At 37.2% G+C, this 15,460-nt stretch overlaps 1 protein-coding gene across 1 annotated transcript in view; it reads right to left on the reverse strand.

The window, feature by feature from the left end:
* The window catches only part of PIEZO2 (piezo-type mechanosensitive ion channel component 2), a gene marked incomplete at both ends in the record, with an annotated part of 181,966 nt that extends 171,889 nt beyond the window's left edge, over nt 1-10,077 (reverse strand). The window contains one exon of the mRNA XM_010011576.1: nt 9,952-10,077. Within this exon, the coding sequence (XP_010009878.1) occupies nt 9,952-10,077 (126 nt within the window). The remainder of the gene's footprint in view (nt 1-9,951) is intronic.
* Between the last annotated feature and the right edge of the window lie 5,383 nt (nt 10,078-15,460).

Genomic DNA, 15,460 nt, shown 5'->3' on the forward strand with positions numbered 1-15,460 from the left:
CATATTTATGTGAGCCATTCCTTTTGCTTTGCTTCACAGGGTGATTTGTTTTATACAGAATCATAGAATGGTTTGGGTTGGAAAGGACCTTAAGATCACCTCATTCCAACCCCCCTGCCATGGGCAGGGACTCCTCACACTAGACTATGTCACCCAAGACTCGGTCCAACCTGGCCTTGAACACTGAACATATCACAGAACATCACAGATTCCATGAACAGATCAGTAAAACCAGTCCTTTCAACTTTAGGCTACTTTTGAGTCAAGGAGTAGTTTTTGTCCAGAGCAGCCTCCAGCCCATGCTGTCCAGGGAAGTCCACCCGCTGGGGATGCAGCAGCACCAGGGATGAACCCTCATAGCTGCCACCCCTGGGAACGACACCTTGCCCATGCTTGCAGCTGAGGTGCCCAACTAATGGTCAGCCATGGCAAAGAGGCTGTGGTGAGCAGCTGTCATCATCTCATCTCAAATTTTCTGTTTCCTTCTCAGCTGAGACCAATCTACTGCTGCAAACGTAAAGCATCAAAAGGCACAGAAGGCTCAAGCCCAAGGGCCCAGACCCAGATACCAAAAGTATTGTTTTACAATGTGGGCACAGGCACATGCAAAGGCTCAGGATATCACATTAACAAATCAGTTTTTCTATAAATACTCAGAATGATTCCGTGATGAAGAGCAATAAATAAAGATGTAAACAGATAAACAGTAAAGACAAATCCTGAGAAACAAAGTGAAATATTTATTCTCAGTGGAAAGCATTTGTCTAAACACTGTTCAACACACAAATATATAGTTTCCTATTTCTGAGCAGTAATTCTAGAGCAAGACTCCTGTAAAATATTTATGTTACGGTGATTTGAGTGATCAACAAGGGAACATTTCAACATGGTGCTCTACAGCAGCCCAGAGATCCTGTCTGCTAAAGCACTGTGGTGTTGGTCCTTACATACCTCATACCGCTACAGCAAAACACTTCCCATGAACCAAGATAACCACTCCAGCTGTAGGGCTGGTGTCAGTGGTAAAGTTTAACCCTGTAGACAAGTTTTCCCAGTGTAACCGCTTGTGTAAGCAGCCAATTTCTGACTTTCCTGGTCTTCAAAAACTTTTCACAATATGGAAAACAGAGTTTTCAGTAACTCAGAATTTAAAAGCAGTTGGCAATGCATTCTGTCTGATAAAATTTTCACAGCAAGGTTAAGCATGTAACTAGGGGACAAGCAAGGGACTGACTATTTACAAAAATACAGAAAGCTACTCTTTGCACATTTGCTTCTTAATTTACTAAGAGCACTAACCAAAAGCATAAGTCAACAAAACAGTTCTGCTTTAATAGTTCTACTCTCTTCTGCTTTAACTTCCTTCACACATACATTATGATCTCCCCTCTGCTATTCAAGTTTTGTCAAGTGCCTTCTCCTACACAGCTGGCCTTGATTTCCTTCTTGTGTTTTCTACTTCTGCTCCTTCCTTTGAGAGGGCAGAGAGAGACAAACAGCTACCCGCTCTCTCCTACCAACAGCCCTAAAACAATGTGACAGTGATGGTCACGCTCCTTTTCTACTACCCTGCAGTCAGCTGTACTCATCCTAGCTACAGCTGAGACACAGAAAACTGTTCAAGTGTGCATCTCAGTAGGCACACTGCGTCCTTGTTTGGGTGCCACATGAGAACCTTCCAAAGTCCACCAGCTTCAGAAAGCAGCTGTACACACCAAAGGACGCCCAGTGGTTTCCCAGCTCTTCTCTCTAATGCAAATTTGACTGTTAAAACCACAAACTATGAGTGGCAGTGAGAAGGATCATCTCCTATGTCAGGTTCTCTTAAACGGTGGAACACAAGTGAGTATGCTAACATCATTACAGCTTAATTGTATACATTTTACTGAACGTGTTTTGTATCAGGGCTGAAAATTAACATTTAGAATATAGTTTAATTTTTACATGGCAGCATCTAAGTCCAGAAATAAACACTCTATAAGTACAATGAACACCAACTCTCCAAACTGCTAGGCAGTAACACTCGGCAGGAAATTAAGCAGGACTTATCATATATGCCTAAGAAGCAATTACAGAAGCTTCTGTGTCCACAGTCATAAATTTCCTGGCCGCACAAAGTTGCATTAAAAGTGTTAAAGAAATTATGACATTTGATGTGTACTGAATAAAAGGAAAACTTACTTTCATGTGTAGAATAAACTATTGTAACAAGTTTCTGCTGAGGCGAGGGAAAAAAAAAGCATGCTAACGCCTTTGACTGATAAAAAGTTTATCACAGGATGTGTTCCATGTGCTATACATTCTTGAAGAATGACACTGAAGTGACAGTCACTTTAAGAATCAGTCATTGATTAATACTGTACAACCATACACCTTCCTAGGACCTTATGACTGTATGTGTGCCACCACAACCTTACCTCACGGAGGTTTTTATGGCTAAGTATACTTTTAGTCCCACATTCTCTTTGACTCCACAGAGAAATTCCTTTTTACGTATTTCATGACTCAGACACTGCATATCACCTATGCAAGAAAGAGCACACTATGAAAACAGAGAATGATAGGAACTATGTTAACTTTTTATTTCTTGACATATGTCTCCTGCCTTTCTGTCATTTGTTAGGTTTGCAAGGGCACTTGCCATGGTAAGTACGAGATTCAGGAATTTCAGCTATGAATGCTCTACTGCAATCCACGTGTGCATACTTGTGCTAAACTCTGCAAAATTTTCTCTCAGTTGAGGTTTTGTATAAATCATTATTCATTACTTTTAAACTCGTTGTGCTGGGATAGTTGCTGATAAGAGGCAAGCTCTGAAGAAATCCTATTCTCATTATTCCTTAAACTGTGGTATCTCCATGAGCCCCAAGCCATGCAGCCAACTTCTGCTGCAGGTAATACAGTACAAACCACAGAACAGGAAATGCCCCTTCTCAGAGGATTTTACAAGCTAAATAAGTCAGAGCAGGGGTTTTTTATCCACATGGCACTGGGCAGATGGAAGGACCACCAAGAGACAGTCTTACTGCTTGGGATAGGACAAAATCATAGAATCATAGAACAGTTATAACATCTTTGAATAAAGAACAGTAGTTTTCACAGTTCCCTTTCATTTTTATAAAGTTTTATTAACTTGCATTTTAGAAACATTTTCAGCTTCTCATATGCTCAATTTTTTGTATCTTGCTAATAATACAAGGAAAAAAGCTTCAGATAGCTTGATGAGAACATATGACAAAACCAAAACACATAAAGTAACTATCTGTCATAAAAACTGAACAAAAAGTCTTTCCAGGTAACTAGCTGTCTGTACTGATACAATCAATAAAGATTGCAGTTCAGAACTTAAAAAATGTGTAGGTACCTGAATACTCCTAAAACTAGACTTACATTAATGGATTTAGTACTGCCAGTCTTACATGGGTGCTGGAAAGCTTGAAGAATCTGTACAATATAAAATCTATACTGGACATTCCACGGTTGTTACTGAAACACGAGTTTGTTTCTGAACCTTCTTCTCTTGCCACTCATATAGACAGCACACAAGCACAATCTGACAATTTCTGTGATAATAAAGTGTTTCTGAAACATTTAAAGGCATTTTTTTACTCAGATTTCGGCCAAGATTATAATTTTTGACATGACACACAAAAATATGATTTAAATGCAGGTGTTCCGTAAGATAATGCCCACTCCTAATGGAATAAAGCTGTGTTTTTCAACATACATTTTCAAACCAAAATGAGCTTACAGATGGCATCCATTTTAGTTTCTACCACAACAGCCCAAGGCACTTGCTAAAGAGACTAAACACTTCAATGTCTACACATCTCAAAATAAAGAAATCTAAGAAAATCCAGGTATGAGGTCAGAAGAAGGGCTTAGGTTTGAGGCAGACCCTTGATGTCAAAATACAGACTTCACTGAACTAAAAAAGGGGAGTACGTTACACATATGATGGAGGAAACCAAAGATCTCACAACTTTGCAGCTAAACCAGTTGTTTGGAAGACAATTTGAGCATCTGCCTGGTCAGTGAGAAATGGCTATCTTTGTTAAGGAAGAAGGAGCTGGCTTGCCTGGGATGCAAGTGCTTGAGCATTCTTAATGTGGGTAACTGTGACCTTCGATTTTGGCAAGCAAAACCATTCCAGAGGACATAGTGACTTTTTCAGTACTACAATGAAATGTTTACTTTACTATGACTTCTGCATAGAAGCAGAAGCTTCTTACATAAATTTACTAGTTTTTTTGAGGACATTTGGATTAATGTAATTTCATACGAAGTAACATTTTTTAAATTAAAATTGACAAAAGTCAAATAAATAATAAAACTATCAAGACGTTTCATGGTCAGGAAAGTATCATAATATTTGTTTCATGGGAGTATTTCAAATTTCCAATATTTTCAAAATACTTGTTTTCAAGGCAGCTTCTCGTGAAATAATGAGTCCAAACAACTGACAAGAGGCCACGAGATACACTCAGACTCCAGGCAGAAGCTAGGCCAGTAAGTCATGGTATCTGAAAGACCTGCATGAATCTGCCACCCCTCTTTGAAATAGACATATGAAACTCTGTATGAAATCTCTTAATCTTTTGCCCCTTTATAAGTAAATCCAGCATCTTTATTTCCAATGGGTTAATAGATCCGGCTAGAAATACAATAGCCTTCACAGATGCAGTACTTTTAAAACCACCTCAACCTTGAAAGCATACTCAAGAGGGTATAAAAGATATGGACACTCGCCAGGTATATAGGAAAAAGTAACTATTCACTTCCATGAAAGGTCAGCTGCAGTCCTGAGTCTGACCTTTCAATAAATGAGGAAACCTAATTTATTTGTCCTGGGTATTGCTGCTTCCTAATATAACCCAAAACTTCAGGGACATGCTGATATGCAAACACAGTATGGTCATTTAGCCAAGAAATAATTTCAAAATTTGTCAAAGCAGAAAGTTATTATGATTCCACAATGGTGGCATGCATTTGTTTGACATTCACTGCAGCATACCAGGGACGGAGAAGTATCTGAATTTAGTTCCCATGATCTAACAGAGAAGCTATCTAGGCAAGTTGGTGCTTTAAACCTGTTCTCCCTTTTTCTTCACATAACCATTTTGTTATGTTTATGTGACATAAAGTGTTCATACTATACACAGTAAACAAATGCAGAGATTCATAGAAAGCCCTTAAAAGGATTTCAAGGCATCTATTTCAGCTCCAGCAGGTCTATTATCTGATACATAAGAGAAATACCCACAAATACTTTAAATACCCTTTTTCGGTTTTCTAACAAACATTGAATACAAACTTAATTAGTGAATAGTTGAACTATTCTTAGTTGTATTTCTCATGGATAAAAATACTGTTCTGAAAGAATAAGCGTTTTAGTAGACCCATCTGTAGCATTCAAGACCAAGATATGGTAGTCAGCACAAAATAAAAAAAGGTTGTACACAACTACAACTAAGAGAAATGGAAACTAGACTGTTCTTATAGACTGACTAAACACATGAAGAGGATACACTTACAGAGGAGTAATATGATGATGGATGATTGCACTAATTTGTTAGAAATTAAGATTAAAATTAGCATTGTGGAAAACATTCCTACTGGTATAAATGCCATTTTTAAACATGTTTAAAATTAGTTCTATGAAAGAACTATAGTGTGCATACTGAAGAATGAGACTCTATACTACCGTGTGATCTAATTTTCAATTGTCTGTCTCACAGATTCTGTACTCAAAAGGTGTTACCTAATCTAGTAATCAGAATTTCATTCCATCAGAAGTACAAATTTAATAATGATTTATTATGAAGTATTACAGTACAAATACTGCTACATCTCAAAATCGGGTTCTGTGTTATTTGGAGATATCATCAGTGAAACAAGACTGATTACCTAGCTCTTGACAGCATAGGAAGATTAGCCCAACTCACCCATTCCTTTCCTATATGAACTCTGATTTAAAAAAGAAACTATCTGGGAGGTATTCAATGTTAGTTCCATACAATGTATCTGTGCTTCACCAGAAACCTTTCGTAAAGCTAAATAAGGAGTTCTAACAACAAAATTTTACTAGTCCTAGGCAATACCCATAAGTTCACAAGAACTCTCTATTGCCTAAACGTTTTTGAACTCTTCTATTGACATACATCTCCTATATAACTTAGACAATGCTGTAGCATTTTGTAGCCATCCCAAAAGAGAAGGAATACGAGCTCTAAAAGAGCAAGGGGATGAAAAAAATAACAAACTGAAGAAGCTAAACATTCCAGGACTTGCTTATACATAACACTACCTATCAGCTGATTTAAATAACGTAAGCCCAGGTTAAAAGCAGAATATCTTAAAATGAGCCTGAAATTCTATGTGTCTGTCTTGCTCTTGCAGATGGCTCCAATTAAACCACTTCTAGATGTAAAAGATAAAGGGATGGTTGTTCTTCATTTCCAAATGAACCTATAACTGTATAAAGTTTAAGAGGTGATAGTCTGTATCACACCTCTAATTTAAACATTTTTCAAGTGTTTCTATTACCAAAAAGAAAATATTTTCAGAGGCTTTAATACAGCAGTGTGAAAAGAAAAACTAAAACCAGAAAATGATCTTTTGATTCAGAAAGTTGGCATTTGAACATACTGAGGCAAACCTACAGAATTTGAAGGCAAAGGTATACTTATTGAACAAGATTGGCCCTAGAACTGAATCCTGAGAAACAACTCCTGGTGACTTGGTCACCACCCAGATGTAGCCCTGTTCACTACAACCCTTTCAGCTCTGTCCTTCAGCTTGTTCTTCACCCAGTGCACCATGAACCCACTCATCCCACAGTGGGACAACTTGTCCAGGAGGATGCTATGAGGGACAGCACCAAAAGCCTTACTAAAATCCAGAAAAACTACATCCACCATCCTCCCTTCATCCATTAGGCAGGTGGCCGTATCGTAGAAGAATATCAAATTAGTTAAACAGGACTTTCCCTTTGTGAACCCATGTTGACTGAGCCTGATGATTTCTTTAAATGCCTTTCGATAGCACCTAGTACCGTCTTCTCCATAATTTTTCCAGCAAATGCTCTTTTTGTAAATAGGAATAACACTGGCTAGCTTCCAGCCCTCCCCAGGCTCCCAGGACTTTTTTGTAGATGATGGAGAGGTGTCCTGCCACAACACTCATCAGCCTCTTCAGTACTCTATGGTTTAATTTATTTAAACTCAGGGAGATATTAGAATTCCAGCAAAATCAAAACCAAGATTAAATTTAAAGAAAAAATAAAATAAAATAAATATTTTAGTATAACCAAAACCCATTAAAGGTGGTATTTGCAGAATTCAGAATAGTCTTGATAAATAAAAGCATTTTTGGAAAAGAAAAAACAAATTTCCATTCTACTGTAAGAACACCTACCTACATAAATATGGGATTGGAAAAAATGCTCTGTTCTGCAGAAAAAGATTTGTGAGTTATAGTGAATCACAAGTAAAATGTGAGACAACACTACCACTGCTAAAAGTACCACATAGAAATACATTAAAAGGGAATGTCACTTGCAGACAATTGGATTATTGTTATACTTCAGTTTGTGCTAGTAACTTCTCTGCTGAAATACTGCCTAAGTTTGGGCACTGAACTTCAAAAAATATCTGGAACACTTGGAGAAAACACAGGTCGACCAACAACAAAGAGACTAATCTCCTTCCTAGAAAACATGGTGAATGAAGAAAGTTTGGAGGGACTGAAGTTGTTTGGAGAGAAAAGAATGAGAGAAAAGAGTATATATTACAGACTACAGCCTTCAAATACATAACAGGTAACCATAAAGACTAACAGAAAGGTTTTCTCCATTTTCACATCAGGCTGAAGAAGGAAGACAACACATTTTAACTAATAAAGAGAAAAACTTCCCAATGATAAGCATCAGAAGAGACTGTAGAATATTTCCAGTGGGGCACATAGGGCTTAAGGATAAGACAAACAGTTGTAAAAAAATGTTTTATTAATAGTTGATCTAGATCTGGACAGGGAAATAGAAAACTCCAGTCTTCCACTTCTTACTGAGTGAAAAGAGTTGAATAAACATTCACAGCTAACTCTAAAATGCAGAGACCATAACACTGTGCAGACACCATGGACACAGTGCTGTCGTTTCTCCAGCTGTGGCTTAGCACATTGCTGTAGTCAATTTCACAAAGCATTATTCATACAACTGGGGAACAGGAAATACAGAGGGACTGTGTCACCAAGTAATTATAAGCAGAAGTAGTACCAAAATACTTTCTGGAGTGGGAATTCTGTCTTCTCCTCACCTACACAGTACTATGTATGCTCTGGTGCCATTTAGTGACAATAATTGATCTTATTGCCTTATCTAGCAAAGGCCTTGGCCTTTTCTGTCCCCTTCATTCACAACAGCCTTTGTACCTCCTTTAACTTCTCCTTCAGCACCCTGGGGATTCAACATCAATAATGTCAGTAATTGCGTTCACCTCTTCATTAGCTTCACCTGAAGCTGACTGACTAAAGCCATACCAATAAATTAAAAGGTGTCAGTTTACTCTGCAAACATGTTCAGGCACTGAGATTCAACAGAAATTTTTCATTTTGCTAAACAGTTAAAACAATCTCAGAACAACTTTGGTTGGCCATCTTCTTCCCCAGACAACTTAGATACAGTTTGGGAGTTCTTGCAGGACAAGTACTGCTCCCAACAGGCAATTTCAACCTACCCTCTGTGCCCAGGAGGCAAAGACAGTTTAATCGTAAGGATGTGGGTCACCTCATGTCCTCTGGTTTCAGTATCAGAGAGGAACATGAGGCACATTTAATGCATTACTACAGCCATACCCATTGCCTTGTGAGGCCCCAAGTAAAGAAATCATTAACAGCAGCTAGAATAGAAGCTGCTGCACTCAGCAACTGTTAATAAACAGACAGAAATCGTACATTCTCTCCTGGACTCTTCAGAATTAAGTAATTCTTTTAATCAGGTCCCACTGTAGATACCAGTTCCCACCACAGCAGGAAGAAAAAGCCAGTGGTTGCAGTCTAGTAATGCTCATTTCAAGTTTCCTTAGTATTTTGTTACTTTAAGTCAAATGCTTCAATTCACATAGGGTTTCTTGTGTTGAATTGTAATATAAATGTTTACTGAAGCGTCAGCAGCATACTCTGTGATAAATTAAATGGACATTTATCAAAGGTAAGTTGACAGATTTAAATGTTGAATGTAAGCATTGTAAGACAAATAGTTTCTACCTGGAGGTTACATATCCAAATCACTGGATAGGTATTTTGATTAACTTCTGCACAATAAAAAATGTTTGCTTCTGAATTATTGAAGAATGTTTCTTGAGAGAGGAAGATACAAAATGTCACACAATGTATTTTTAAGTAGTGTTTACATACACATAAAAATTGAAAATCCTTCTTCCCATACAACACAGGCAAGAAAGAGACAAATGGTGTTTAGAAACATAAATCTTGGGGTCAAGATTAAAGTTAAATTAAATGGACAACTTTCAAGAGAGTTCCATCAGCAGAGGTATAATACATGGCTAGAAGAGGTTTCATTATACCTAATTTTATTCTTAATACATTGAACTATGACACAATAACATAAACATGTAGCCACCTCTGGTTCACCTCAGGGAATGATAAGAAAGCCTTAAAAGCTGAAGACATACAATAGTCAGTACTAAACCCAAAGAAAATGGATCTCTGGTGGAAACAAAATAGTTATTACACTTCTCTTATTTCTTAAACCCATCTAGTCTTCTTGCCCTACTAACTTTAATTCTTAAGACAAAAAGCTGAGAAACAGAAGCAAACTGCAAACCCACAGAAGCACAATGCTAAGTGCCTTCTCATCAGTGCTTCACCTTTCAAACCACTGAAGCATTTGTACACTTGAAATGTTAATAAAAACTAAAACATTTTACTCACAGTTAAAACCAGGCTCAATAGTTTTTCCAGCTTCAAGACTGTTTATTGTAATCTGAAAGATGATGTGCAGCAGCAGAAATGATAGACTGGTGAAACACAGAGATTTTAATAATCGTCCTGTATGCCCTAAAAGACAAAATACACATATGTACAGTTGGTGAATTTCCAAACATTGTTTAAAGGTTTTCAGTATAAAACTAGTAAAAATATCCTGACCAAAGATATTTCTACAAGTCTGTTCCACATTACTCATTTAACATTACTCATGATTGTCCGTAAAGGGTCAAGATCATAGCAAAAAACATACCCAAATTTATTATAGCGTGCGTACTCTTTAACCACAAACCTCAATGATTGTTATTACTGATATTTCCTTTTGTCACCTAAATCCAGGAAATAAACTCTCTAACCAGAATGACAGGTTAGACTTTGGTTTTTTGGATTTAAAAAAAAACCCAGAAAACCAGTTTCTCAAGTCTCCAGATAGCTATTTTACACCAATAATAACATCACAATGCTTACCGCCACGCTACCTAGTACAAAGACAAAATATGGAACCTTGAGAAAATAAAAACTTATTAATCAAATTACTCTTATCAAAACAAATTACATGGGAGGGGGGATAACAATACAAAAGCCTCAGTTTGGCTCAGGAGTATAAACATACTTTCAAATGAATGCTTTGCTTTTTGCAGACCGCCCTCTTTCTCTTCCTTTAGAAGGTTTTGAAAACAATTTTCTGTGCACACTGAAGAATCTTGTGCCAGATACATTTGGTCATAGTTCCTCTATGATTCACTGCATATCTATAGCCAAAAGCCAATAGAAAATGTTTGATGAAGACTTAGAAAATTCCTAATAAATCCTCTAGGAAACACTCAGCTTAATCACAGGCAGCCAGACTTGCAAGGTATGAATAAAGTAAACTATTATTATTTCAGAAAATATGCATCTTCAAGACTAAGCTGTACTGTTGATAAAAGACAGCATTAAATATCACCCTACCTGACCTATCTGCAGTAAAAGTTCTATTTCCAAAGTATTTTATATCTAGATTTTACACCACTTGATTCATGCATTTGAGGGTAATTATTTTTTATTTATTTATTTATTTACAGGTTAAAAGCCAAGACTGCTGGAATTCTTACCCAAGGTTACAAATAAAACCATGGCTATGGAAGGCAGAACTAGCAGAGTACACCTCGAAAATGTTCACTCTACACACAGCCTGTTTCGTTCATACTTATTCTACATATGCCTGTTATGAGCATCTACTAGAAAGAAGATGGCAGCTCACATCCTGTATCTAGCCAGTAAATCAGCTTTTTGCTTTATATTTGTTATAGTTCAAGAATGTCATTGATGGTCTGAATGGTAGTTTATAAAGCAAAGAATTAGATAAACATGATTCAACAATTTTAGAAATAGACTATCTCACTCCATCACAGTCCAAACTTTTGTTATATGATCACTATCTTGACTGCAAATTTTGAATACCAAATGCCAGTAATAAATTTCTTGAGTTTATTTTTAAATAAAGAGATTAAAGAATTCAAACAAAATGAAAAATGGAAAAAGTGAGCCTACACATGAATTTCTGTGATCTGAAAAGGAAGATACATTCATTAAATACATGCTTTCTATGATCTACTCAGAAGTCTTTAGTGGTAGGACACCAGAGTATACACAGAAAGCAGACAACTTGGGCTGCATGGCATTACAAAAAAAAACCCAAAAAACAACAAAACCAACAAGATTTTAAATTCTTTGGATCAGAGGTCATTTTTTGCTCCTCTTCTATAGAAGCTGGCCTGGTGTCCTGGTTTAGGACAACAACTTCTAAGCACTACAAAAGCAAAAATAGCAAAATATTTTCAAAATCATTAGAAGAACGAATATATGACAAGATATATGTTATTAAATCATATAATAAACGTGGTATCATATGTAATGCAATCCAAGGACTGCTAGCTTTTACAATTTTTTGTCAAGTTTGAATATTTGGTGGTTTGTTGCTGTATTACCAGATCCAATGCTCATGCTATTATGAGAGCTGCATGTTCACAATATACTAAAAAATTACATATCTCAAAACTGGAGAACAACAGCTTGACAACACAAACTTCACAGACATAACAGATGTGTTAAAATGCACAGATTTCAAAGACAGTCTGGCGATTTCTGAAGTTCTGAGTCACAAACTCTCCTTAGTGCTTGGGAGTTCAGTAGATATCAAGCATGGAATTTTTCATATAGAAGTGGATTTTGAAGGGTTTTGATAGAATTGTTTCAGTCAGGCTCCAAACGAGAAAAAAAAGCAATACAATTAGCCAACACACATTCATTTCCCAAACGATTTCCACAGAAAAAAATAAAACCATTAAAAATCTTGGTTCCATCTTTCAATATTTCAATTACCATCAATACCTCAATTATGATCTCTCCAAAATATATCTTAATTTTCAACCTAATTTTTTAAAGCTTGAAAACAAACATATTTTAATCGTTGATTGAAAAAAGCATTTCTTCAACAAAGCCTTAATTTTGCAGTTGTCTTTCTTTCAGAAACTGCAGAAAATGTTGAAAATATATTTCTTGAAATGCTGAAAAAAGATCTCCTGCTGCACAAAGCTAGGGAAAATTTTAAAGGACTATTAACACCCATGATAATAAATAGTTTCTCAGTGTACTGGTAAATATGGCAGGGAATATAGCCGGAAGGCAGTTAGACATGTTAAGTGCAGGTTACAGCACCCCTCAAGGGCTGCTCCCTTTGTGGCCATCCATGGGAGAAGACCACCACCAGGTCCTACTGAGCAGAAGCCCTTTGCCTGCACCACATTCAGCTGCGCCAGCAGAAACTAGCCACAAGAAGTATTTGGAGAAAAGTAAGGAAAACTATGACCCTGATTTCAAAAGTTTTGGAGAGATATCAACAACTTGGGAGAAATGGGAGTGCTAAAAATCAGTGAATTACTGGATACATAACTTATACGAAGGAAGAAGTGACAGATTTGGATAAGGGATGAATTTCAATTTATAGTGGGGTTTGGATAAACCCATTTGACTGTATTTTTACTCACTTTTTTTCTTTCTACTGGAAACTTAGTTCTAAATTGCACAAAGAAAAAATTAACCGTATGTGTACAGAACTAAGATGGTGAGTAAAGACAGCTGAAATGAAACTCCTGAAATAAAACAGAGCTTCTTACAATGACGAAGAGATTTTTGTCATCCTTCTTTAATTTTTCTTTACTCTGATGCACTCACAGTTACGTTCCTTTTGCTAAAACATACCTTAAGTTACCCTAACATGAAAACCCTTGGGGACATGTACAGATACTGACTGTCCCACAGAGAAGGAAATATATACTGTTCAGAAAGCTGCATGGACAGAACATTGCCCCAGACAACACCAGAAATCGCAACACTGATTCCTTCATTTCTGTCTTAGATGTAGATTCACATATGTCCATCAAGACTAAAATAAGAAAAAGCTTCTGGCAAAACACTGGTTCTGTAGCCTGAGCGCTGGGTTCTGATTTTACTCACAACAGCGTGGTTGCCACAAGCTTCAGAAAACTGTGGTGGACGGAAAGGGGAGATTTGCCTCAGAACTGGCCTGAAAAACTAAGAAAAGCGAGTTTGCTTTCAGGTGCAGCATGACATAATGGCACCAAGTGGGACCAAAACATGGTATGTGGCTTTAGAAACTTACCCCTGTGTGCCTCAAACACACAGGGAGGTTGCTCTAGCCTCCGTGTCCCTCAAAAAGGCTCCTGGGAAAGGGCTTTCTCCCCTCCAATCAAACCTGCAGGAAGCCTGTCAAGATACAAGGGCTTCATTACCCTCTTCCTCTCCAGCCCAGCTGCAACACTAAACCGGACTCAAGAGGGCCAAAAGCTTTTCGCACATGGCAGAGGAATCCATTTCTTATTTTCCAAAGGTCATCCAGCCAAGAGCTGGATTAGTGATGGCATGTCCCCCCCCAGCCACAGGCATGTAACTTCAGCACAACTATTTGAATACGTCTGAGTAGGATTGCTGCCTTCAACAAACACATGCACCTCTTGACTGCCTAAATCATGATTGTATGCAAAGGTGGAGCCTGCTGATTGCATTGTTTCCAACACAGAAAAACAGTACATTCATGTTTAGACAGGCAGTCTTGTGACCTTTTCTGCTACCCTATCCCTAAAACAGCAGAGTATAACAGAATTCAATTTTTTTGTACACACGGAACTTCCTAAAAGCCTCTTCCAAAGGGTGTGCTAAATAACCAGTAACCAAATGGTGAATTGTTACTAAGACCTACTTTAAGAATCACATCAGTTTGCTCTTACAATATAATCTGACAACAAAAAATCCTTCAAGTCTCTAACAAAGTCAATAACACTACTAACAATTTATCCTGATTTTTAATAAGTAGTACTAAGCATCTGTATGCAGAAGCTGATAAGTTCAAAGGGTCAGTATCCATTCTTCATTCCATTATGATATCAGTAAAAGGAAAATAGAGGAAAAAATGTATTCTAAAAATTAATTTGAGACCACGTACTATTACGACAGTGTAATTCCTTCATCATGATCATATATATACTGCATGGTTTCGTGTGAAATGAAGATTTTAGAGTGTTTGGGTGTCTTATTTGAAGTTTTTATTCCTTTTCACTGCGGTTGTATTTTTTTTAATGTAACCTTAGGGTTGCATTGTCAGCTGAGTTTGAATAATTCTAAATCTCTTCAGCCATACACTGGACCCAAAACTTCTGCAACACATTCAATTCTACTTCAACAGCTGTACTTGGGAATTTATTTACACAACACTTCTTATTCAGATCACAGCAGATTAAATACCAAAGCACAAGTCATTTTTCACATAACTTTGATAGCATACAGTGAGTGATAAATATTAATGTGCATCTATCTACTAAACTAGTGACACTTCCGTTAATAAAGATACTATATTACAGCCAGTCAGGACTTATTTTTTAATAAACCTCTTCATCAGTAAGCAACAAACATATAACTAAAGAGCTCTGGGGACAAGGCTTGGTTGAGGTAAATGTCTGCAGCACAGACAGGTTCAGTCCCACAGAATTTGTTTCAGCTACCATAAAATCTTAACTTCTTGATTTTCCACCAGGAAATCTAGCATCAGCTCAGAGCCTAACTGAAACCAGGGTCCTGACACTTTAATCTTCTGCTTCATGGTTCCAAATAGGAGTTTGTCAACATCATTGATGCTGTGAATCAGGGCAGCTGAGAGCCGAAAGTTAAGTCAAAGCTATGAACAAGGGACAGAGAAAGGCAATCATTTGGAAGGCCTATACTAAGAACAAAATTTGATAATGGTGTGCCTTGTACACTGTATAATGTGCAATGGCAAGCCATTGACCTACAAAGTAAAGTAATAGAATATCAGCTCCTACTCACTAAGTCTTACATGTACTTCTTAAGTACACTCAAAAAAGATAATGCTTAAACCATTCTGAAGCTGCCAGGAATT

Source organism: Nestor notabilis, unplaced genomic scaffold, assembly GCF_000696875.1.
Source record: "Nestor notabilis isolate BGI_N333 unplaced genomic scaffold, ASM69687v1 scaffold8913, whole genome shotgun sequence".
Classification (NCBI taxonomy): Eukaryota; Metazoa; Chordata; class Aves; order Psittaciformes; family Psittacidae; genus Nestor; species Nestor notabilis.